The 27,550-nt window shown below is 40.3% G+C and overlaps 1 protein-coding gene across 2 annotated transcripts in view; it reads left to right on the plus strand.

Annotated features, from left to right (window-relative positions):
- The first annotated feature begins 11,338 nt into the window (after window positions 1–11,338).
- LOC139762697 (uncharacterized) overlaps window positions 11,339–27,550 on the plus strand; it is a 41,484-nt gene continuing 25,272 nt past the window's right edge. Inside the window, exons 1-3 of one of the 2 annotated variants that reach the window (XM_071687665.1) lie at window positions 11,339–11,479; window positions 21,404–22,726; window positions 23,840–24,109. In XM_071687665.1, coding sequence (XP_071543766.1) covers window positions 22,090–22,726; window positions 23,840–24,109 — 907 coding nt within the window. In that variant the 5' untranslated portion in view covers window positions 11,339–11,479; window positions 21,404–22,089. The remainder of the gene's footprint in view (window positions 11,480–21,403; window positions 22,727–23,839; window positions 24,110–27,550) is intronic. The other variant, XM_071687666.1, reaches the window with a different exon arrangement.

Raw genomic sequence — 27,550 nt, forward strand, 5'->3', positions numbered from 1 at the left:
TGTCGACCCCGGTATACCACATCATTCCAATTCACTCCATTCCTTGCATGCTTTTCACCCTCCTGCATGTTCAGGCCCCGATCACTTAAACTCTTTTTTCACTCCATCTTTCCACTTCCAATTTGGTCTCCCACTTCTCCTCGTTCCCTCCACCTCTGACACATTTATCCTCTGTGTCAATCTTTTCTCATTCATTCTCTCCATGTGACCAAACCATTTCAACACACCCTTTCCTGCTCTCTCAACCACACTTGTTATTACCACACATCTCTCTTATCCTTTCATTACTTACTCGATTAAACCACTTCACACCACATATTGTCCTTATACATCTCATTTCTATCCACCCTCCTCCGCACAACTCTATCTATAGTCCACGCCTCGCAACCATATAACATTGTTGGAACCACTATTCCTTCAAACATACCCATTTTTGCTTTCCAAGATAAAGTTCTCACCTTCCACACATTTTTTAACACTCCCAAAACTTTTGCCCCCTCCCCCACCGTGTGACTCACTTCCACTTCCATGGTTCCACCTGCTGAAATATCCACTCCCAGATATCTAAAACACTTCACTTCCTCCAGTTTTTCTCCATTCAAACTTACCTTCCAATTGACTTGTCCCTCTGCCCTACTGTACCTAATTACCTTGCTCTTATCCACATTTACTCTCAGCTTTCTTCTTTTACACACTTCACCAAACTCAGTCACCAGCTTCTGCAGTTTCTCACCCGAATCAGCCACCAGTGCTGTATCATCAGTGAACAACAACTGACTCACTTCCTAAGCCCTCTCATCCACAACAGACTGCATACTTGCCCCTCTCTCCAAAACTCTTGCATTCACCTCCCTAACAACCGCATCCATAAACAAATTATCATATAAATTATATTTCCCAAGAACTACTTACAGACCCATGCCTAAATACAGACTGACCCTAAAGGGAAAAAATTAATGTCACCTAACGTTCATGTGAGGACCAATATATATCAATCTACACACTTATCAGTACATCCATTCTCTAGCTGTCGTGTGTAAACAAAAACCACAGCCCCCTCTCCACAACCAGACCCCTAATCTTCCCATGCTTTCTCCTGGCTACTTCATCTACTGACAGCAATTTGCCCCCTGTATACCGCAGTGATCCAATTCACTCTATCTTTTGAAAGCCCTTCATTCTCCTGTATGTTCAGGCCCCAAGCTTTCACCATCTTTTTCATTCCATCTTTCTGTTTCCAATTTGGTCTACCCCTTCTACTTGTCCAATCCACTTCAGACACAAATATCCTCTTTGTGAACCTCTCCTTACTCATTCTCTCCATATGTCCAAACCATTTCAGCACACCACCTTCAGCTCTCTCAACCATACTCCATTTCTTATTACCATACCTTTCTCTTACCCTTTTACTACTTACTTGATCAGAGTTGAAACCCTGATGTAACATCCATCATAACTGGCACACAATCTGTTGCTATAAAATACAGCTTCTGCCTTGGGAGTTCATGCTGCACTTTTCAAAAAATGCCACTGAACAAGTATGTTCTTCTAAGAGCAAGCAAAATATGAAGTCCTCTTTCATGGCATTCTCATATCACAAATACAATCAGTTGTGCATCTGAGGTGATGTCTGCACTCTCTTGTTGAATATTCCATAATATTACAGTCCTCAACTCGCTGTACAGTTTCTTAATACAAACTAGTACAAGAAATGAGCTACTTGTTTGCCACACTTTTTCAATAGTGTGTGGCTTGTTTTTCAGCACCAGAAAAAGGGAAATCTCATAGCATGCTTTCAAAACCAAATGGTTGGTGATTTGAAGACTGCCAGAGGCATCCAACCTTACCTGCTTTGTTTCCTTTCTGCAATGACAAATGCACATTTTTACTCATCAGTTCAGGAAAGCGGGATGTCACATGCTGTTCCATCTAACAAAGCCAGTAAGCAGACAGTGTACACACTAAGGCTTTTTAACACCATTCTGATGTATGATCAAGAAGCCGGAGCAGTTGTAGGACTCGATAAACAATACTGTTTAAAGCATTGCATTAAGTGATGTTAAAGTTTATTTGCCAACGATGAGCCCAGTCCATTAACTTATCTCTATTCGACTGAAGCTCCAGACGTTTCAGTTGCTATCGTATATGTATATTTTCCAACTTATTATTGACTGCGGATTTTAATATCTGAACAACGCAGTCCATTATCAGTATTTTTCATATACATATATTATTTTTTTTTTTTTGCTTTGTCACTGTCTCCCGCGTTTGCGAGGTAGCGCAAGGAAACAGACGAAAGAAATGGCCCAACCCACCCCCATACACATGTATATACATACGTCCACACACGCAAATATACATACCTACACAGCTTTCCATGGTTTACCCCAGACGCTTCACACGCCCTGATTCAACCCACTGACAGCACGTCAACCCCGGTATACCACATCAATCACATTCACTCTATTCCTTGCCCTCCTTTCACTCTCCTGCATGTTCAGGCCCCGATCACACAAAATCTTTTTCACTCCATCTTTCCACCTCCAATTTGGTCTCCCGCTTCTCCTCGTTCCCTCCACCTCCGACACATATATCCTCTTGGTCAATCTTCCCTCACTCATTCTCTCCATGTGCCCAAACCATTTCAAAACACCCTCTTCTGCTCTCTCAACCACGCTCTTTTTATTTCCACACATCTCTCTCACCCTTACGTTACTTACTCGATCAAACCACCTCACACCACACATTGTCCTCAAACATCTCATTTCCAGAACATCCATCCTCCTGCGCACAACTCTATCCATAGCCCACGCCTCGCAACCATACAACATTGTTGGAACCACTATTCCTTCAAACATACCCATTTTTGCTTTCCGAGATAATGTTCTCGACTCCCACACATTCTTCAAGGCTCCCAGAATTTTCGCCCCCTCCCCCACCCTATGATCCACTTCCGCTTCCATCCGCTGCCAGATCCACTCCCAGATATCTAAAACACTTTACTTCCTCCAGTTTTTCTCCATTCAAACTTACCTCCCAATTGACTTGACCCCCAACCCTACTGTACCTAATAACCTTGCTCTTATTCACATTTACTCTTAACTTTCTTCTTTCACACACTTTACCAAACTCAGTCACCAGCTTCTGCAGTTTCTCACATGAATCAGCCACCAGCGCTGTATCATCAGCGAACAACAACTGACTCACTTCCCAAGCTCTCTCATCCCCAACAGACTTCATACTTGCCCCTCTTTCCAAAACTGTTGCATTCACCTCCCTAACAACCTCATCCATAAACAAATTAAACAACCATGGAGACATCACACACCCCTGCCGCAAACCTACATTCACTGAGAACCAATCACTTTCCTCTCTTCCTACACGTACACATGCCTTACATCCTCGATAAAATCTTTTCACCATTTCTAACAACTTGCCTCCCACACCATATATTCTTAATACCTTCCACAAAGCATCTCTATCAACTCTATCATATGCCTTCTCCAGATCCATAAATGCTACATACAAATCCATTTGCTTTTCTAAGTATTTCTCACATACATTCTTCAAAGCAAACACCTGATCCACACATCCTCTACCACTTCTGAGACCACACTGCTCTTCCCCAATCTGATGCTCTGTACATGCCTTCACCCTCTCAATCAATACCCTCCCATACAATTTACCAGGAATACTCAACAAACTTATACCTCTGTAATTTGAGCACTCACTCTTATCCCCTTTGCCCTTGTACAATGGCACTATGCACGCATTCAGCCAATCTTCAGGCACCTCACCATGAGTCATACATACATTAAATAACCTTACCAACCAGTCAACAATACAGTCACCCCCTTTTTTAATAAATTCCACTGCAGTACCATCCAAACCTGCTGCCTTGCCGGCTTTCATCTTCCGCAAAGCTTTTACTACCTCTTCTCTGTTTACCAAATCATTTTCCCTAACCCTCTCACTTTGCACACCACCTCGACCAAAACACCCTATATCTGCCACTCTATCATCAAACACATTCAACAAACCTTCAAAATACTCACTCCATCTCCTTCTCACATCACCACTACTTGTTATCACCTCCCCATTTGCGCCCTTCACTGAAGTTCCCATTTGCTCCCTTGTCTTACGCACTTTATTTACCTCCTTCCAGAACATCTTTTTATTCTCCCTAAAATTTAATGATACTCTCTCACCCCAACTCTCATTTGCCCACTTTTTCACCTCTTGCACCTTTCTCTTGACCTCCTGTCTCTTTCTTTTATACATCTCCCACTCAATTGCATTTTTTCCCTGCATAAATCGTCCAAATGCCTCTCTCTTCTCTTTCACTAATAATCTTACTTCTTCATCCCACCACTCACTACCCTTTCTAATCAACCCACCTCCCACTCTTCTCATGCCACAAGCATCTTTTGCGCAATCCATCACTGATTCCCTAAATACATCCCATTCCTCCCCCACTCCCCTTACTTCCATTGTTCTCACCTTTTTCCATTCTGTACTCATTCTCTCCTGGTACTTCCTCACACAAGTCTCCTTCCCAAGCTCACTTACTCTCACCACCCTCTTCACCCCAACATTCACTCTTCTTTTCTGAAAACCCATACAAATCTTCACCTTAGCCTCCACAAGATAATGATCAGACATCCCTCCAGTTGCACCTCTCAGCACATTAACATCCAAAAGTCTCTCTTTCGTGCGCCTGTCAATTAACACGCAATCCAATAACGCTCTCTGGCCATCTCTCCTACTTACATACGTATACTTATGTATATCTCGCTTTTTAAACCAGGTATTCCCAATCACCAGTCCTTTTTCAGCACATAAATCTACAAGCTCTTCGTCATTTCCATTTACAACACTGAACACCCCATGTGTACCAATTATTCCCTCAACTGCCACATTACTCACCTTTGCATTCAAATCACCCATCACTATAACCCGGTCTCGTGCATCAAAACCACTAACACACTCATTCAGCTGCTCCCAAAACACTTGCCTCTCATGATCTTTCTTCTCATGCCCAGGTGCATATGCACCAATAATCACCCATCTCTCTCCATCAACTTTCAGTTTTACCCATATTAATTGAGAATTTACTTTCTTAAATTCTATCACATACTCCCACAACTCCTGTTTCAGGAGTACTGCTACTCCTTCCCTTGCTCTTATCCTCTCACTAACCCCTGACTTTACTCCCAAGACATTCCCAAACCACTCTTCCCCTTTACCCCTGAGCTTCGTTTCACTCAGAGCCAAAACATCCAGGTTCCTTTCCTCAAACATACTACCTATCTCTCCTTTTTTCACATCTTGGGTACATCCACACACATTTAGACACCCCAGTCTGAGCCTTCGAGGAGGATGAGCACTCCCCGTGTGACTCCTTCTTCTGTTTCCCATTTTAGAAAGTTAAAAAAATACAAGGAGGGGAGGATTTCTGGCCCCCCGCTCCCATCCCCTCTAGTCGCCTTCTACGACACGCGAGTAATGCGTGGGAAGTATTCTTTCACCCCTATCCCCAGGGATAGGGGTGAAAGGGTGTTTACTTACTCGATCAAACCACCTCACACCACACATTGTCCTTAAACATCTCATTTCCAGCACATCCACCCTCCTGTGCACAACTCTATCCATAGCCCACGCCTCGCAACCATACAACATTGTTGGAACCACTATTCCTTCAAACATACCCATTTTTGCTTTACGAGATAATGTTCTCGACTTCCACACATTCTTCAAGGCTCCCAGGATTTTCGCCCCCTCCCCCACCCTATAATTCACTTCCGCTTCCATGGTTCCATCCACTGCCAGATCCACTCCCAGATATCTAAAACACTTTACTTCCTCCAGTTTTTCTCCATTCAAACTTACCTCCCAATTGACTTGACCCTCAACCCTACTGTACCTAATAACCTTGCTCTTATTCACATTTACTCTTAACTTTCTTCTTTCACACACTTTACCAAACTCAGTCACCAGCTTCTGCAGTTTCTCACATGAATCTGGAGGAAGTAAAGTGTTTTAGATATCTGGGAGTGGATCTGGCAGCGGATGGAACAATGGAAGCGGAAGTGAATCATAGGGTGGGGGAGGGGGCGAAAATCCTGGGAGCCTTGAAGAATGTGTGGAAGTCGAGAACATTATCTTGGAAAGCAAAAATGGGTATGTTTGAAGGAATAGTGGTTCCAACAATGTTGTATGGTTGCGAGGTGTGGGCTATGGATAGAGTTGTGCGCAGGAGGGTGGATGTGCTGGAAATGAGATGTTTGAGGACAATGTGTGGTGTGAGGTGGTTTGATCGAGTAAGTAATGTAAGGGTAAGAGAGATGTGTGGAAATAAAAAGAGCATGGTTGAGAGAGCAGAAGAGGGTGTTTTGAAATGGTTTGGGCACATGGAGAGAATGAGTGAGGAAAGATTGACCAAGAGGATATATGTGTCGGAGGTGGAGGGAACGAGGAGAAGTGGGAGACCAAATTGGAGGTGGAAAGATGGAGTGAAAAAGATTTTGTGTGATCGGGGCCTGAACATGCAGGAGGGTGAAAGGCGGGCAAGGAATAGAGTGAATTGGATCGATGTGGTATACCGGGGTTGACGTGCTGTCAGTGGATTGAATCAGGGCATGTGAAGCGTCTGGGGTAAACTATGGAAAGTTGTGTGGGGCCTGGATGTGGAAAGGGAGCTGTGATTTCGGGCATTATTGCATGACAGCTAGAGACTGAGTGTGAACGAATGGGGCCTTTGTTGTCTTTTCCTAGTGCTACCTCGCACACATGAGGGGGAGGGGGATGGTATTCCATGTGTGGCGAGGTGGCGATGGGAATGAATAAAGGCAGACAGTGTGAATTGTGTGCATGAGTATATATGTATGTGTCTGTGTGTGTATATATATGTGTACATTGAGATGTATAGGTATGTATATTTGCGTGTGTGGACATGTATGTATATACATTGTGTATGGGGGTGGGTTGGGCCATTTCTTTCGTCTATTTCCTTGCGCTACCTCGCAAACGTGGGAGACTGGCAAAAAAAATATATATATATATATATATATATATATATATATATATATATATATATATATATATATATATTATCCCTGGGGATAGGGGAGAAAGAATACTTCCCACGTATTCCCTGCGTGTCGTAGAAGGCGACTAAAAGGGAAGGGAGCGGGGGGCTGGAAATCCTCCCCTCTTTTCTTTTTTTTTTTCTTTTTTTTTTTTCCCAAAGAAGGAACTGAGAAGGGGGCCAGATGAGGATATTCCCTCAAAGGCCCAGTCCTCTGTTCTTAACGCTACCTCGCTAATGCGGGAGATGGCGAATAGTATGAAAGAAAGAAAGAAAGATATATATATATATATATATATATATATATATATATATATATATATATATATATATATATATATATATTTGAAATGGTTTGGTCACATGGAGAGAGAATGAGTGAGGAAAGATTGACTAAGAAGAAAATATATGTGTCAGAGGTGGAGGGAACGAGGAGAAGTGGGGGACTAAATTGGAGGTGGAAAGATGGAGTGAAAGAGATTCTGAGTGATCGGGGCCTGAACATGCAGGAGGGTGAAAGGAGTGCAAGGAATAGAGTGAATTGGAACAATGTGGTATACTGGGGTTGACGTGCTGTCAATGGATTGAACCAGGGCATGTGAAGCGTCTGGGGTAAACCATGGAAAATTTTGTGGGGCCTGGATGTGGAAAAGGAGCTGTGGTTTCGGTGCATTATACATGACAGTTAGAGAATGAGTGTGAACGAATGTGGTTTTTGTTGTCTTCTCCTAGCATTACCTCGCACACATGCGGGGGGAGGGGGTTGGCATTTCATGTGTGGCAGAGAGGCGACGGGAATGAATAAGGGCAGACTATGAATTATGTACAGGTGTTTATATGTATATGTCTGTGTGTGTATATATATATGTATACATTGAGATATATAGGTATATGTGTGTGTGTGGACATGTATGTATATACATGTGTATGTGGGTGGGTTGGGCCATACTTTCGTCTGTTTCCTTGAGCTACTTCACTAACGCGGGAGACAGCGACAGAATATAATTAATATAAATAAATATATATATATGACAAAGAGGTTCTAATACTGTTCCTTGTGGTACACCGCTTTTTAGATCTAACCATTATGAAGCTTGAGCATTAATCACTAATTTTTGTTTATAGCCAGCCCAACAATTTCCTAACCATCAAAATACAACCAGATCTGTAACTTGTGACATTAGCTTTTGTTTGCAACCTTTGATGTGGAACTTTATCAAATATTTTTTAAACATAACAATAGATGATATCAATCGTCTTACTTCTATCACATGTGGTGATCTATAATGGAAGTTCCATTCCTAAGTGTTGAAATAAAACTTTACAGAAAGAAAAATTGAGAAGGCATCATACAGAATCAAAAAAATTACATTGGATACTCATAGACTGAGCTATCATCCCAAAAAAGTACATAGATTATATAAAGTCATGGGTAACAGCTTTCCTCTGATGACTCCTACTGGCCTCAGATAAGAATCTCATTTCATCTTTTTGTACATCACAAGATACATTAAAAAAATGTATATTCAGTGAGAAAAGTCATTAAAGCCATTGGTAAAGTGGCACAAAAAAGTAAACAATTACAAATTAATGAATTTTAAAAACTTTAATGAATGAATTCATGAGGTTTTGGATGACAGTTATCAGAATAGGTTACTTTACGTACATCTGCTTAATCTTTTATTTCTAGGCATGGAAACAAAAGGAAGTGACGAATCAAGATTCAAGGTAAAATTATTGCTTGACTGCATCTCTTGTACTTAATTTTAGAAGACATAATACAGAAGGAAATGCCCACACTTATAAAGCTGAAAGTAAACTTAATGTCATCTAAGAGTGTTCTACTTGAAAGAAACAACTCATATAATATTTACTGTCATACCTCTAGTATAAACTTGTACCTTATGTACATTTGATACCAAAGTTGGAAATTCTTGAAATAGAAAGCACAGCGTGGATGGGCAGCTGACAGTCCTACCATAAATGCCTTTAGTTATAAAAGACTAAGCAAATGTATAATGAGGTCACGTTGAAATTATCTTCAACTGTCAGTTAATTCAATTTGCAATGATACATTACTGAAAATAAAATAAAACTGGCATGACCTGGAACTCTTGTTTCACCATACTACACTCAATAAAATAAACAGTGGGGAAGGCTATGAAATTCAGGGAAAATATGGAACATGTGAAACCCATCTAGATATTCCCAAGAAAACTTCGAATGTGGCAGGATGAAAGCTGATACTGTGTCAAGGACCTTAAATCATTGATATCCCAAACAGTTTCAACCTTACCTAAATCCATGAATTTACCTTAGATTGTTCCCAAATAAACTCACCCATCCGTAAATGTAGAATATTTAAAAGGCAAACTTTTATTTTCAAGTACAAATGAATCTGTAAAAATTCATTTCAGGAGCACTGTGATAAACTGCAGTGACAGTGTAAAGGGGAGAACAGAACATAACACCTGCTGGGCATATTTTAAATTACTTATTTCTATTCTTTGGGAGCAAAGTCCACAGCGAGGAAGGCTATGCTAATTAGAGAACGTATGGAGTTAATTACCCTCTAAAAATTATAAAAGAACTTATGATAACATCAACTTACCTAGTTTAAGTTACCTTAAACTGAACACGTGTCTCGGCCCTCACTAGCACAGGTTTTCCCGGTTCTGGATCCAGTAAGAATTTGCAACCGGTTCCACATCCTATAAGAGTTGGCAACCGGTTCCTGAAACACTGCCTCCAATGACTCCATCGTATAATAATTATGATAACTCAATTACCTCTCAAACTTATGGCTAATCAGTGTATGAACACGCGCAACTAACCAGCCACATATGTTAACGGAGTTTGCTAATTTTCTTTTTTCGAAAACGACACACGAGTTTTAAATTCAAGAATTTGGTTCCAGGTCTGAAGTCTTGGAAGAGGATGTAGTCTGTCGTTATTACTATGAATCAGGTAAATGGGAAGTCTCCCACCATTACCAAAGGGCGACAGGTAAACTTAAATTTTCCATGAGGTCGTACAGTCAGACATGACATACATTTACGTATCTTATAATACTATATTTTAAACTTGTATCTTATTCATTATTTTTACCATGTTATGGATAATCCCAACCTCTTAGATTAATCCTCAAGGACTGTACTTTATGTACTGATATTGGGTAGTTCAGATTGGGATATGTAGACCACATACGGATTTTGATCTGGGACTCAGAGGGGAGGTTCTGGGATACATGGTTTCCGGGCCTGGGAGGTCCAAAAGGGGCCCCGGGAATTTCCTGGGATCTCAGAAAATTCAGAATATCGACAGAGCACCACATTCCACTCTTTCTCATCTTCCATAACCCATTTTGGCCTTGCAGCTCATGGTATAAAATCGTAGTGGATGAAGACAGGATAACTGATGAGGAAGGGAAGGTGACCAGAAAGAAACTTAGTACCCCTTCTAAAAAAAAAAGGGGGTGGAGGCTCAATGGCGCCTAAGCTGAAGGCGACGATGCAATATACTGTAGTTTTATACAAGTCTACACAAAATGGGGGGAGCTGAACCCCCCCTCCCTTCTTTCCAAAGTGTGGGGGGCCTTACCCCCCTCATCCTGTGTTGCTGCTACTGCCCCTGAAAAAAATTCTTCTCATGGGCCCTGAGTAGATTTTTTTTATGATTTATGTAGTATCTTTGGATAAATTTTTATGCATGTAGATGAATGTAATTTGCCATCTCCAGAGCCTATCACACTAGGGTGTGTGTGCGCAATATATATTTATATATATATATATACATATATATATATATATATATATATATATATATATATATATATATATATATATGAGGGAAATAGGCAATTTAATCTTCACACATTAGGCGGTCATTTGTACACCCTATTCATTTGTTTCTCTTAGGAATGTTACCATACAGATTCCCGTTGGGAGTTATTTATTAATAATTTGACATTTAACTTTCCCATGTCTTGTGTGGGGTTTAATTGTGTTGCCAGTAAGCCAACGGGCCACATGCAACTCAAAATTAGAATATTCATCTTTTTTCTTTTATAAAATACAAGTATGTTAGCGGTTTTATGCTAGAAACATGAGGATGGAAATTTAGGCTTTATCAAGTAGAATGTAATTATCATATATATATTCTGATGTATGGAGGAAGGGCAAGGGAATACCATAGTAATTTTGTAACCATATATGAGGAAATTTCAGTCTAGGACATAAATCGTACACGATCAACTCGTGTTGGCAACACAACATCAACTACAGATTTGATGCTTTGTGTCGTCCGGATAATATAAGGAGAACTGACATGATTTTACGATAGATTAATTAATTCTCGACCTCCTATGCAGCCTAATGAAGACAATAGGTGCCAGTAAGTATAGTGCTAAGGAAAGAGTAAAGATTAATTACAGTCTGTTTATAATTTGTTGGTTTCCCTCAAAAGGTTGTTAGTCAAGCTCAATTGTTTCTGGTTTATAGGGAAGACTTAGGCAAAATTAAATTAAAAGAAGAATGTCAAAATGGCAGATAGATGTGTTTCTGTGTCCACCATGTATTGCATAATTACAGAAAAATGAGGTCATTTAGTGTAGGTCATAGTGTTTCAGCTGAAATAAGAAACTCTGCCTTAACATTATTAAGTCACTTAAGTGGCACTTAAAAACAAAGGAGGGAATACTCTTTTGGTCAATATCTTACATTTCCAGTAGTTATTTAGTAAAATGAAGCTAGATAATATGGATAGGAAAATTAGACATTTTTTTTTCCAGGTAATATTATTATTGTAGCATTTTAGAGTCTCATTGATCTTACTGAAGATTCAAGTTAATATACTTGATTTTTTATTCTTCTAAGTACTGTATGTACTATTTTGTTGCCACTTATGTATAAATTTTTTTTTTGAAAATTTTTGAAAACTGTGAAGCATGTTCAATCATTTTTTCTCCAAGTGTGTCATTAGTAGGGAGGGTTATGAAGATTATGAAAAAATACTTGGATATATAATGATAAGGTCTGTGTACTACTTTGAGGAATCAGTACATTGTGGAAACTTCGCATAACTTCCCGTAACAACCATGATTTACTGTAATCATTTGTTGCAGTCTAAAAATACCACCTATAGTGTAGGTTGTTGCACCCTGACGCAGGTTATAGAATTTTTGCTGAAAATGTGTATTCTCTTTGAACATTCTGCCCCCCACATTTGGTGGGAGACACAATCAGCTAAGGTCTCTCGTCAAAGGACACAGATTTCCCATGTTGCACCCACTCACCATTTACAAAGGAAATGTGATTACATTTATCAATGTTTATTTTAAATGTGTTTTTATGAATCTTAGGATTTGCACCCATAATGCTTACATTGTCTAATTATTTACATGTGAATGTGATTCATATTGTGGCTCTGCATATATAAACTTCTCTATTCTTAGCAGCAGTTTTAGTTCCTTGCGAATCAAGTAATATTCATAAATATGGAGTATCGATGTCTATGGGTCATCCAGGTGGCCTGAGGCAGTATCTTGAAGTTCATGGTTTTGTTCAGTTGCCACTTATCAGATTATTATATCGGGGCCTGAACATACAGGAGGGTGAGAGGCATGCAAGGAATAGAGTGAATTGGAACGATGTGGTATACCATGGTTGATGTTCTGTCAATGGACTGAACCAGGGCATGTGAAGCCTCTGGCGTAAATCTTGGAAAAGTCTGTGGAGCCTGGATGTGGATAGGGAGCTGTGGTTTCAGTGCATTATGTATGACAGCTACTGAATGTGAACGAATGTGGCTTATTTTGTCTGTTTTCTTGGCACTAGCACACTGAAGTGGGAGGTAGTGATACTGTTTCCTGTGGGACGGGGTAACGACAGGAATGGATGAAGGCAAGCAAGTATGAATATGTACATGTGTTTATATGTATGTATGTATGTTGTGTGTGTATATGTTATGTATATGTATATATATGTCCATGTATGAGTGTTTATGTTTACACATGTGTATATGAGTGGATGGGTCATTCTTCATGTGTTTCCTGGTACTACCTCATGGACACAGGAAACAGCAATTGTGTATAATAAAAAAGATTAATATTCTATTAGTTTATGATACATAATTGCTGTTTCCCACATCAGCAAGGTAGCACGAGGAAACAGACAAAGAATGTCCCATCCACTCATACACACATACATACATATATATGTATAAATATATATATATGGATATATATGGATAGAGTTGTGCACAGGAGGGTGGATGTGCTGGAAATGAGATGTTTCAGGACAATATGTGGCGTGAGGTGGTTTGATCGAGTAAGTAATGATAGGGTAAGAGAGATGCGTGGTAATAAAAACAGTGTGGTTGAGAGAGCAGAAGAGGGTGTTTTGAAATGGTTTGGTCACATGGAGAGAATGAGTGAGGAAAGATTGACCAAGAGGATATAATGTGTCAGAGGTGGGGGGAACGAGGAGAAGTGGGAGACCAAATTGGAGGTGGAAAGATGGAGTGAAAAAGATTTTGTGTGATCGGGGCCTGAACATGCAGGAGGGTGAAAGGAGGGCAAGGAATAGAGTGAATTGGATCGATGTGGTATACCGGGGTTGACGTGCTGTCAGTGGATTGAATCAGGGCATGTGAAGCGTCTGGGGTAAACCATGGAAAGGTGTGTAGGTATGTATATTTGCGTGTGTGGACGTGTATGTATATACATGTGTATGGGGGTGGGTTGGGCCATTTCTTTCGTCTGTTTCCTTGCGCTACCTCGCAAACGCGGGAGACAGCGACAAACCAAAAAAAAAATATATATATATATATATATATATATATATATATATATATATATATATATATATATATTATCCCTGGGGATAGGGGAGAAAGAATACTTCCCACGTATTCCCTGCGTGTCGTAGAAGGCGACTAAAAGGGGAGGGAGCGGGGGGCTGGAAATCCTCCCCCTCACTTTTTTTTTTAATTTTCCAAAAGAGGGAACAGAGAAGGGGCCCAGGTGAGGATATTCCCTCAAGGGCCCAGTCCTCTGTTCTCGACGCTACCTCGCTAATGTGGGAAATGGCGAATAGTATGAAAAAAAAATATATATATATATATATATATATATATATATATATATATATATATATATATATATATATATAAATGTGAATAAGAGCAAGGTTATTAGGTACAGTAGGGTTGAGGGTCAAGTCAATTGGGACGTGAGTTTGAATGGAGAAAAACTGGAGGAAGTGAAGTGTTTTAGATATCTGGGAGTGGATCTGGCAGCGGATGGAACCATGGAAGCGGAAGTGGATCATAGGGTGGGGGAGGGGGCGAAAATTCTGGGAGCCTTGAAGAATGTGTGGAAGTCGAGAACATTGTCTCGGAAAGCAAAAATGGGTATGTTTGAAGGAATAGTGGTTCCAACAATGTTGTATGGTTGCGAGGCGTGGGCTATGGATAGAGTTGTGTGCAGGAGGATGGATGTGCTGGAAATGAGATGTTTGAGGACAATGTGTGGTGTGAGGTGGTTTGATCGAGTAAGTAACGTAAGGGTAAGAGAGATGTGTGGAAATAAAAAGAGCGTGGTTAAGAGAGCAGAAGAGGGTGTTTTGAAATGGTTTGGGCACATGGAGAGAATGAGTGAGGAAAGATTGACCAAGAGGATATATGTGTCGGAGGTGGAGGGAGCAGAGAGAAGAGGGAGACCAAATTGGAGGTGGAAAGATGGAGTGAAAAAGATTTTGTGTGATCGGGGCCTGAACATGCAGGAGGGTGAAAGGAGGGCAAGGAATAGAGTGAATTGGAGCGATGTGGTGTGCCGGGGTTGACGTGCTGTCAGTGGGTTGAATCGGGGCATGTGGGGCATCTGGGGTGAGCCATGGAAAGCTGTGTAGGTATGTATATTTGCGTGTGTGGACGTATGTATATACATGTGTATGGGGGTGGGTTGGGCCATTTCTTTCGTCTGTTTCCTTGCGCTACCTCGCAAACGCGGGAGACAGCGACAAAGCAAAAAAGAAGAAAAAAAATATATATATATATATATATATATATATATATATATATATTATTGTGGTTCTAACAATGTCATATGGTTGCGAGGTATGGGCTATAAGATAGAGTTGTGCGGAGGAGGGTGGATGTGCTGGAAATGAGATGTTTGAGGACAATATGTGGTGTGAGGTGGTTTGATCGAGTAAGTAATAATGGGGTAAGAGAGATGTGTGGAGAGAATGAGTGAGGAAAGATTGACCAAGAGGATATATGTGTCAGAGATGGAGGGAATGAGGAGAAGTGGGAGACCAAATTGGAGGTGGAAAGATGGAGTGAAAAAGATTTTGAGTGATCGGGGCCTGAACATGCAGGAGGGTGAAAGGCGTGCAAGGAATAGAGTGAATTGGAACGATGTTGTATACCGGGGTCGACGTGCTGTCAGTGGGTTGAACCAGGGCATGTGAAGCATCTGGGGTAAACCATGGAAAGTTGTGTGGGGCCTGGATGTGGAAAGGGAGCTGTGGTTTCAGTGCATTATTACATGACAGCTAGAGACTGAGTGTGAATGAATGTGGCCTTTGTTGTCTTTTCCTAGCGCTACCTCGCACACATGAAGGGGAGGGGGATGTTATTCCATGTGTGGCGGGGTGGTGATGGGAATAAATAAAGGCAGACGGTATGAATTATGTACAAGTGTATATATGTATATGTCTGTGTGTGTATATATATGTGTACATTAAGATGTATAGGTATGTATATTTGTGTGTGTGGACGTGTATGTATATACATGTGTATGGGGGTGGGTTGGGCCATTTCTTTTGTCTGTTTCCTTGCGCTGCCTCGCAGACGCGGGAGACAGCAACAAAGCAAAATAATAATAATAATAATGATGATAATAAATTTATATATAATATATAGTATATTTGTATATTTTTAATGTAATTTGTTGCTGTCTCCCGCATTAGCGAGGTAGCACAAGGAAACGACAAAAGAATGGCCCAACCCATCCACATACACATGTATATATATATACATATCCACACACGCACATATAAATACCTTTACATTTCAACGTATATATATATATATATATATATATATATATATATATATATATATATGTACATACACATGTACATAATTCATACTTGCTGCCTTTATTCATTCCTGTCACCAGCCCACCACACATGAAATGACAACCCCCTCCCCCTGCACGCGCGTTAGGTAGCGCTAGGAAGACAACAAAGGCCACATTGTTCCAATTCACTCTATGCCTTGCACACCTTTCACCCTCTTACTTAATTGCTGTCTCCTGCATCAGCAAGGTAGCACAGGGAAACAGACGAAGAATGGCCCAGCCACTCATATACACACACACACACATATGTATATACATGTATATATGGGATGAGAGAGTATCATTAAATTTTGGGGAGAATAAAAGATGTTTTGGAAGAAGGTATATAAAGTGCGTAAGACAAGAGAGCAAATGGGAACATCAGTGAAGGGGTCTAATGGGAAGGTAATAATGGGTAGTGGTGGAGTGAGTATTTTGAAGGTTTGTTGAATGCGTTTGATAATAGAGTGGCAGATATAGGGTCTTTTGGTCGAGGTGGTGTGCAAAGAGAGAGGGTCAGGGAGAATGGTTTGGTAAACAGAGAAGAGGTGTTGAAAGTTTTGCGGAAGATGAAAGCCGGCAAGGCAGTAGGTTTGGATGGTATTGCAGTGGAATTTATCAAGAAGAGGGTGGCAGTGTTGTTAACTGGTTGGTAAGGATATTCAGTGTATGTATAGTTCATGGTGAGGTGCCTGAGGTTTGGTGGAATGCATGCATAGTGCCATTGTACAAAGGCACAGGGGATAAGGGTGAGTGCTCAAATTATAGAGGGTGTTTATTGAGGGGTTAGAGGCATGTACAGAGCATCAGATTGGGGAAGAACAGTGTGGTTTCAGAACTAGTAGAGGATGTGTGGATCAGGTGTTTGCTTTGAAGAATGTATGTGAGAAATACATAGAAAAACAGATGGATTTGTATGTGGCATTTATGGATCTGAAGAAGGCATATGAGAGGGTTGATAGAGATGCTCTGTGGAAGGTATTAAGAGTGTATGGTGTGAGAGGTAAGTTGCTAGAGGCAGTGAAAAGTGCTTACCAAGGATGTAAGGCATGTGTACGTGTAGGAAGAGAGAAAAGTGATTGGTTCCCAGCGAATGTTGGTTTGTGGCAGGGGTGCATGATGTCTCCATGGTTGTTTATTTGTTTATGGATGGGGTGGTTAGGGAGGTAAATGCAAGAGTTTTGGAGAGAGGGGCAAGTATGCAGTCTGTTTTGGATGAGAGGGCTTAGGAAGTGAGTCAGTTGTTTCCTGATGATACAGCGCTAGTGGCTGATTCAGGTGAGAAACTGCAGAAGTTGGCAACTGAGTTTGGATATTGTGTGAAAGAAGAAAGCTGAGAGTAAATGTGAATAAGAGCAAGGTTATTAGGTTTAGTAGGGTTGAGGGACAAGTAAATAGGGAAGTAAGTTTGAATGGAGAAAAACTGGAGGAAGTGAAGTGTTTTAGATATCTAGGAGTGGATTTGGCAATGGATGGAACCATGAAAGCGGAAGTGAGTCTCAGGGTGGGGGAGGGGGCGAAGGTTCTGGGAGCATTGAATTATGTGTGGAAGGCGAGAACGTTATCTCAGAGAGCAAAAATGGGTATGTTTGAAGGATAGTAGTTCCAACAATGTTATATGGTTGCGAGGCATGGGCTATACTTAGGGTTATGTGGAGGAAGGATGGTGTGTTGGAAATGCAATGTTTGAAGACAATATGAGGTGTGAGGTGGTTTGATAAACTAAGTAATGAAAGGTTAAGAGAGGTGTGTGGTAATAAAAAGAGTGTGGTTGAGAGAGCAAATGAGGGTGTATTGAAATGGTTTGGTCACATGCAGAGAATGAGTGAGGAGAGATTGACAAAGAGGATATATGCGTCAGAGGTGAAGGGAACGAGGAGAAGTGGGAGACCAAATTGGAGGAAGGATTTAGTGAAAAAGATTTTAAGCGATTAGGGCCTGAACATACAGGAGGGTGAAAGGAATGCAAGGAATAGAGTGAATTGGAACATTGTGGTATACTGGGGTCGACGGACTCTCACTGGATTGAACCAGGGCATGTGAAGCTTCTGGGATAAACCATATATCTCCGCTATCCCTGGGGATAGGGGAGAAAGAATACTTCCCACATATTCCTCGCGTGTCGTATAAGGCTACTAAAGGGGGTGGGAGGAGGGGGCTAGAAACCTTCCCCTCCTTGTATTTTAACTTACTAAAAGAGGAAACAGAAGGAGTCATGCTGGGAGTGCTCATCCTCCTCGAAGGCTCAGACTGGGGTGTCTAAATGTGTGTGGATGTAATCAAGATGAGAAAAAGGAGAGATAGGTAGTATGTTTGAGGAGAGGAACCTGGATGTTTTGGCTCTTGAGTGAAACGAAGCTCAAGGGTAAAGGGGAAGAGTGGTTTGGGAATGTCTTGGGAGTAAAATCAGGGGTTGGTGAGAGGACTAGAGCAAAGGAAGGAGTAGCACTACTCCTGAAGGAGGAGTGGTGGGAGTATGTGATAGAGTGCAAGAAAGTAAACTCTAGATTGATATGGGTAGAACTGAAAGTGGGTGGAGAGATGAGTGATTATTGGTGCCTATGCTCCTGGTCATGAGAAGAAAGATCGTGAGAAGCGAGAGTTTAGGGAGCAGCTGAGTGAGTATGTTAGCAGCTTTGATGCACAAGACCGGGTTACAGTGATGGGTGATTTGAATGCAAAGGTGAGTAATGTGGCAGTTGAGGGTATAGTATAATTGGTGTACATGGGGTGTTCATTGTTGTAAATGGAAATGGTGAAGAGCTTGTAGATTTGTGTGCAGAAAAAGGACTGGTGATTGGGAGTACCTGGTTTAAAAAGAGAGATATACATAAGTACATGTATATAAGTAGAAGAGTTGGCCAGAGAGCGTTATTGGATTTCATGTTAATTGATGCACATGTGAAAGAGGGACTTGTGGATGTTAATGTGCTGAGAGGGGCAGCTGGAGGGATGTCTGATCATTATCTTGTGGAGGCGGTGAAGATATGTAGAGGTTTTCAGAAAAGAAGAGATAATGTTGGGGTGAAGAGAGTGGTGAGAGTAAGTGAGCTTGGAAAGGAGACTTTTATGAGGAAGTACCAGGAGAGATTGATTGCAGAATGGCAAAAGGTGAGAGCAAATGACGTAAGGGGTGTGGAGTACGAATGGGATGTGTTTAGGGAAGCAGTGATGGCATGCACAGAAGATGCTTGTGGCATGAGAAAGTTGGGAGGTAGGCTGATTAGAAAAGGTAGTGAGTGGTGGGATGAAGAAGTAAGTTTGTTAGTTAAAGAGAAGAGAAAGGCATTTGGAAGATTTTTGCAGGGAAGTAGTGCAAATGCCTGGGAGATATATAAAAGAAAGCAGCAGGAGGTCAAAAGAAAGGTGCAAGAGAGGAAAAAGAGGGCAAATGAGAGTTAGGGTCAGTGAGTATCATTAGATTTAGGGAGAATTAAAAAAATGTTTTGGAAGGAGGTAAATGAAATGCATAAGACAAGAGAACAAATGGGAACATCGGTGAAGGGGGCTAATAGGGAGGTAATAAGTAGTGGTGAAGTGAGAAGGAGATGGAGTGAGTATTTTGAAGGTTTGTTGAATGTGTTTGATGATAGAGTGGCAGATATAGGGTGTTTTGGTTGAACTGGTGTATGAAGTAAGAGGGTCAAGGAGAATGGTTTGGTAAACAGAAAAGAGGTAGTGAAAGCTTTCCTTAAGATGAGAGCTGGCAAGACGGTGGGTTTGGATGGTATTGCAGTGGAACTTATAAAAAAAGGGGGTGATTGTGTTGTTGATTGGTTGGTAAGGTTATTCAGTGTATGTGTGGTTCATGATGAAGTGCCTGAGGATTGACAGAATGCATGCATAGTGCCATTGTACTAAGGCAAAGGGGAGAAACGTGAAAGTTCATATTACAAAGGTATAAGTTTGTTCAGTACTCCTGGGAAATTATATGGGAAGGTATTGATTTAGAGGGTAAAGGCATGTACAGAGCATCAGATTGGGGAAGAGCAGTGTGGTTTCAGAAGTGGTAGAGGATGTGTGGATCAGGTGTTTGCTTTGAAGAATGTATGTGAGAAATACTTAGAAAAACAGATGGATTTGTATGTAGCATTTATGGATCTGGAGAAGGCATATGATAGGGTTGATAGAGATGCTTTATGGAAGATATTAAGAATATATGGTGTGGGAGGTAAGTTGCTAAGAGCAGTGAAAAGGTTTTAGTAAGGATGTAAGGCATGTGTATGAGTAGGAAGAGAGGAAAGTGATTGGTTCCCAGTGAATGTCAGTTTGTGGCAGGGGTGCATGATGTTTTCATGGTTATTTAATTTGTTTATGGATGGGGTGGTTAGGGAGGTGAATGGAAGAGTTTTGGAAAGAGGGGCAAGTATGCAGTCTGTTGTGGAGAGGGCTTGGGAAGTGAGTCAGTTATTGTTCACTTATGATACAGCACTGGTGGCTGATTCGGATGAGAAATTGCAGAAGCTGGTGACTGAGTTTGGTAAAGTGTGTGAAAGAAGAAAGCTGTGAGTAGATGTGAATAAGAGTAAGGTTATTAGGTTCAGCAGAGTTGAGGTACAAGTTGATTGGGACGTAAGTTTGATTGGAGAAAAACTGGAGGAGTTGAAGTGTTTTAGATATCTGGGAGTGGATTTAGCAGCACATGGAACCTTGGAAGCAGAAGTGAGTCACAATGGTTGGGAAGGGGGCGAAGGTTCAAGGAGCATTGAAGAATGTGTGGAAGGCAAGAACGTTATCTCAGAGAGCAAAATTGGATATGTTTGAAGGAATAGTGGTTCCAGTAATGTTATATGGTTGCGTGGCATGGGCTATAGATAGGGTTGTGCGGAGGAGGGTGGCTGTGTTGGAAATGAAATGTTTGAGGACAATATGTGGTGTGAGATGGTTTGATCATGATGGAATTTTTGGATCATTTATGGCATTTATGAGTTAATTTTGATGCAAGATAATTATACATACACCATATTTGTTTCATTTTCATAATACTGAAATGAAGCTTAAATGATATGTAAAATACTAAAAAAATGGTCAGGTAAAGTGAGTCATCTTTTGGCATCAGTACATTTCTTAAAACAGGTCAGGTAAACTGGGCTCTTTTTTTGTATCACTGTGTAATATTGTTCTCTGTAATTTAGGTAGAATTTGAGTAGAAAAAAAAATTTACAATTGATTTCTTTTTTCTTTCTTTTCAGGTACCTAAAAGCTGATATAGATTTAGATAAGTGAGCCTGCTGATGGAGGAAACCTACTGTATCCCAAGATATAGACTGGATTATCTTAAAACCTCAAGTGACCATACACATATCTGTGTAAAAAGCAGAATACTATGTAGTGAGCAACACAAATGATAATTGTTGTTATCAGTAGCAAACATGAAATAGTCTGTCTTATTGTATTGTGATAATTCTGTTGCCAGTGGCAGTGTATAAGAGTCTGTCTTATCATAATGAAGCTCTTTTGAATAGTATTCTTAATGTGAAATGAGTGAAGCATTTCTAAGATATTCACCTGCATTTTCAGCACGAGATCTTCAGTATAGTTGACCACAAATGCACATAATTATGAGGCAAATGCAGGATGGTATGAAACAATGATGCTGTGCATCAAAGAATCAGCCTGTGCCTGAGATGAATTAGCTGTTATATCATAGAAGGAAATAGTGTATTGTGAGATACTATTAGTCCATTAATCAGTCAGTAATATAGTGTAATGGCTCCAATGCATTTCACTTCAAGAGTGTTAGCAAGTGACCATGGCACATCTTTGGGTTATTTAACAAAATGTGAATAGTCATTTACAAATGAATGTACTTTATCCTTATGATCTACATTCCTTATGATCTAAAGTTAGACTTCACACCCAATTCCAACAAGAGACTATGGCTGATGTCACTGATTTTGCTGATTTTGAAGGATTTTATCAGAGTACAGAGGAGAAGAAAGAAGTCTGTAATAGGCATGATACATACCAGAGAATTATACAACAGCTTCTTCATGAGAAACATAACCCAAGCATAGATAACTTCTCTCTTGAAAAAAAGGAATCAAAAGTAAAGGTGATCAAGCAGTTAGGAAAACCATTAGAACAGAACAAGAGCAAGCTGAGTACAATAAACATACATAGATTGACCAAAAAGGAGAAGTTACAACTCTGGGAGCTTAGAGATCAATATGCTTTAGATGCATCTCACTCTTTTGTGGATGATCATGTTCTGTGGTTAAAAAAAACATTAGACACATTTAGATGTTGTTTTCCAAGTTACAAAAAGGCAAAGTCTCTCTCATATACAGACTTTGTAGAGATAGTGCAAGCTGAATTCTTAGCTAATACTATTATGTTTTTAAACTTATTCAATCATAGTTTAACCACAGATTTCTTACATAATGGTTTACCCAGAAATACCAAGAAAAAATTCACTAAATCTCGTCTAGAAAAACTTTTGATGAAGAGTCCTCTATTTTTTTATGATCAGTCTCATGAAGTTTGGCATCCAATATTTGAATTGCAACAAAAAAGTAAGTGATCATTCGTAAAGTATTGTTAATGTGTGTGCATGCATTTTTCAGTCTATCTTTCTGCCTGCCTTTACATCATTTTTTATGTGTTTTACTGTGAATGTTGAATTATCCATGTTGTGACATGCAATACACCTTCCCAGCCCCCACATTTGAATTACTTCTAATCCAAAGCATCAACATCTCTCCCAAAGAATTCAAAAATATTCATAAAACACCTCTCAAAAAGTAGCTGCCTAGCCAGCCACACTCCTAAGCAGGAATTATAAAAAAAAAGAATCATTCATAAAGTCATTCACATTTCACTTCCAGTGTAATCTCATGCAGATGGAGTCCAGTAGCATAAAATGATATACAAATCAATGTGCAGAGTCATTGTTTATGAATGCTGCATGACTTTTAACTAATACACTACTGCTAGACAAAGAAGGTACTCTCTGGGTATTTTCAGGCATACTGAGTTGTGTGATGTCTTTAGCAGATATTATTATTTTCACAAAGATGATTTCTACATCAAATACATACATTGTCTTGGAAGAGTGATACATCTCGTACAGGCATCCTTGACAACTCTACACATACTTTCTAGTTTGTGGAAAAAGTTTTGATTGTAGTTTTGGGAAGCAGTGCATGGAATGCCACTACAAGTATTAATGGCTGTATATTATGAAGTTACTGTAGAAGCAACCATATCAAGAACTGATCCTTGTATGAGGATAACTGCTCCTTCTTAAGAGAGCTCCATATGAGGCCTACTATCTCTGGGTTAAATATTTGTAAACTGCTAGCATTCACTGTTTTATTTGCTTTAGTCTTTTCCAACTGTTCACCATTCTCATGCAAATTAGTTCATTTCTGCATCTTTTTTAAGAAGCTTCTTGCCCAGTTTCTTTTCATGGCCTCTGATCTCAATCTTGAAAAACTGGTTACTGTCAGCATCATCCATCTGATTTAGAAAGTAGAGAATTATGATCAGGTTCCCCCTACATGTAACTATTGCTTTTTATTATATGTGGCAGGGTGCTTTTTTTCAACCTTGCACTTTTCTATTGTATGTAAAGATGGATAACAAAGGATGATCAGAAAATTTACTTTTTTTTCATTTATTTTTAGGTAATGCACCAGAAATGTATCCTTATGTTCATTGGCTTGGAGTACTCGACATACGAAAGATGTGGGCTTTAAAAGGATCACATACTCTTGGAGCAAAGGTTCGGATGGAGTGTGTGAAAAGTGTTCTTAATGAAAATTCAATGATGACGTTAGAGGAGATTACAGAAATTCTTTGCAGTTATGTTGAAATGCCAAACTGTATTGAGATTACATCTTTAATACACCAGATGCTTCAAACATCTAGGAACTTTCGGCGCTGTGAAGACCAAGGTTTGTGATATTTAGGATTTTCCTGAAATGACATAGTTATTATCTGTTTGTAGAAGTCCTTCAATGGGGTTGCCATGCAAGTCTCCATAAATGGTGAACTCCAGTGCTGCTTCTTGGCCTTTAGTGTTTCACCCTTAACAGGCCACTGCCAGAGGGCAACCTTAGCACAGTATTTTCAGAGACTCCAACCTATTGTTACTGCTGACTACTACTACTACTTTCATTTTTTCTTTCTTTTTTTTAGCTGAGATGGCATGGGCAGCTGAGGCCCAAACCAAGGCTATTCCATTAATGCTATGTATGTATGTACATATACCCTAACCCAAGCCAGGTGCCCATTTTATTGACTAACCTTTAGGGGTGGATGAACAGCTGGGTTGACTGTGGACTAACTTTCATAACCAGGATCTGAACCTATGAGCTCAGCCCTAGGCGGTCCATGAATGTGTCACAGTCAGGAACGCTAACAGCTATACTACTTTACATAATCCTCCCACCTATTGTTCCTGCCTACTACTTCTACCTAATGATTCTACCTAATGCTCCCTCTTTATGTTCATACTTACTGCTTCTATCTGTTGTTCCTACCATTTTGCTTAGAGGAAGGGTGAGCACAAAGTGCTCCAGAATTACAAAGACTGAATTTTGTGAGTCAAGTGTTGTCAAGTATTATGTGTGACTTTAAGAGATTGCATGTTTGTGGACAGAATGCCAGCTACCTGGGTCAGAGGAGTGTAACTTCCATTGAAGTGCTGGCTCACTTCTTAGATGTCATTAAGCCTCCCGATACCTAGGCGTGTAGTACTGGTAATATACCTCCCTGGTTAGTGGCTGCCGGCCCATTAGTTCTTGCCTTAGTTAAGATACTATCAATAAAAGAAAAATCATGTTAAAACAGTTTAATCTTTATAGATTTAACTGAATTACTTTCCAAAAGAAAAAAAGAGAAAGGAGCCAAATGAGGATTTTTCCCTCTAAGGATCTGTCATCTGTTCTTGACACTACCTTGCTCATGTGGAAAATGGGGAGCATGTATGAAAGAAAGAGAATAGGTGGAAGAGTTAGCAGTTGAATTTTTGAAAACCTAGAGGAAAACTTCTTTCAAGAAATGATGAGCATATCTGTAAATAGATACTCACGATTTTGAAGGGGAGAACTGAAAATTTTTATATCCTCTAATATTGCATTTATACCATAGTGTACCATAGTATTGCATTACTGCATAATTGGAGTGAGTATTTTGAAGGTTTGTTGAATGTGTTTGATGATAGAGTGGCAGATATAGGGTGTTTTGGTCGAGGTGGTGTGCAAAGTGAGAGGGTTAGGGAAAATGATTTGGTAAACAGAGAAGAGGTAGTAAAAGCTTTGCGGAAGATGAAAGCCGGCAAGGCAGCAGGTTTGGATGGTATTGCTGTGGAATTTATTAAAAAAGGGGGTGACTGTATTGTTGACTGGTTGGTAAGGTTATGTATGACTCATGGTGAGGTGCCTGAGGATTGGCGGAATGCGTGCATAGTGCCATTGTACAAAGGCAAAGGGGATAAGAGTGAGTGCTCAAATTACAGAGGTATAAGTTTGTTGAGTATTCCTGGTAAATTATATGGTAGGGTATTGATTGAGAGGGTGAAGGCATGTACAGAGCACAGATTGGGGAAGAGCAGTGTGGTTTCAGAAGTGGTAGAGGATGTGTGGATCAGGTGTTTGCTTTGAAGAATGTATGTGAGAAATACTTAGAAAAGCAAATGGATTTGTATGTAGCATTTATGGATCTGGAGAAGGCATATGATAGAGTTGATAGAGATGCTCTGTGGAAGGTATTAAGAATATATGGTGTGGGAGGCAAGTTGTTAGAAGCAGTGAAAAGTTTTTATCGAGGATGTAAGGCATGTGTACGTGTAGGAAGAGAGGAAAGTGATTGGTTCTCAGTGAATGTAGGTTTGCGGCAGGGTTGTGTGATGTCTCCATGGTTGTTTGATTTGTTTATGGATGGGGTTGTTAGGGAGGTGAATGCAAGAGTTTTGGAAAGAGGGGCAAGTATGAAGTCTGTTGGGGATGAGAGAGCTTGGGAAGTGAGTCAATTGTTGTTCGCTGATGATACAGCGCTGGTGGCTGATTCATGTGAGAAACTGCAGAAGCTGGTGACTGAGTTTGGTAAAGTGTGTGAAAGAAGAAAGTTAAGAGTAAATGTGAATAAGAGCAAGGTTATTAGGTACAGTAGGGTTGAGGGTCAAGTCAATTGGGAGGTGAGTTTGAATGGAGAAAAACTGGAGGAAGTGAAGTGTTTTAGATATCTGGGAGTGGATCTGGCAGCGGATGAAACCATGGAAGCGGAAGTGGATCATAGGGTGGGGGAGGGGGCGAAAATTCTGGGAGCCTTGAAGAATGTGTGGAAGTCGAGAACATTATCTCGGAAAGCAAAAATGGGTATGTTTGAAGGAATAGTGGTTCCAACAATGTTGTATGGTTGCGAGGCATGGGCTATGGATAGAGTTGTGCGCAGGAGGATGGATGTGCTGGAAATGAGATGTTTGAGGACAATGTGTGGTGTGAGGTGGTTTGATCGAGTAAGTAACGTAAGGGTAAGAGAGATGTGTGGAAATAAAAAGAGCGTGGTTGAGAGAGCAGAAGAGGGTGTTTTGAAATGGTTCGGGCACATGGAGAGAATGAGTGAGGAAAGATTGACCAAGAGGATATATGTGTTGGAGGTGGAGGGAACGAGGAGAAGAGGGAGACCAAATTGGAGGTGGAAAGATGGAGTGAAAAAGATTTTGTGCGATCGGGGCCTGAACATGCAGGAGGGTGAAAGGAGGGCAAGGAATAGAGTGAATTGGAGCGATGTGGTATACCGGGGTTGACGTGCTGTCAGTGGATTGAATCAGAGCATGTGAAGCGTCTGGGGTAAACCATGGAAAGCTGTGTAGGTATGTATATTTGCGTGTGTGGACGTATGTATATACATGTGTATGGGGGTGGGTTGGGCCATTTCTTTCGTCTGTTTCCTTGCGCTACCTCGCAAACGCGGGAGACAGCGGCAAAAAAAAAAAAAAAAATCATTATTTAATTTTGTTTTTATATCTGTTTAAAAGAACCATAAAACATTTTATGATAAGTAAAATGCTATTTGAATGAAATAAGTAAGGGCAAGGGCAATCTGTTTGAAGCTGAATTCCTTTAAATCTGAATTTTTTATAGGGGCACAAGGAATTCACAAATTACTGTGTGAACTACAAATTTGAATTGGTACAACAATGGTGGTTTGGGCCGTAGTCATCCGTTTGAGACTGGAGGTGTTTAGATAGTAACAAAGACTAACCTGAACAGTAGGAAATAGCTCCAAGAATATTTCTGGAGTCACCTGGTCAGTAATGGGCTTGCATTAGGTGCAAGCTGTTGCTCCACACTCACGAAGGTCAGTCACTTTCAGTTTTTAAAAATGCTGAG

This window comes from Panulirus ornatus, chromosome 44, assembly GCF_036320965.1.
Source record: "Panulirus ornatus isolate Po-2019 chromosome 44, ASM3632096v1, whole genome shotgun sequence".
NCBI classification, from domain to species: domain Eukaryota; kingdom Metazoa; phylum Arthropoda; class Malacostraca; order Decapoda; family Palinuridae; genus Panulirus; species Panulirus ornatus.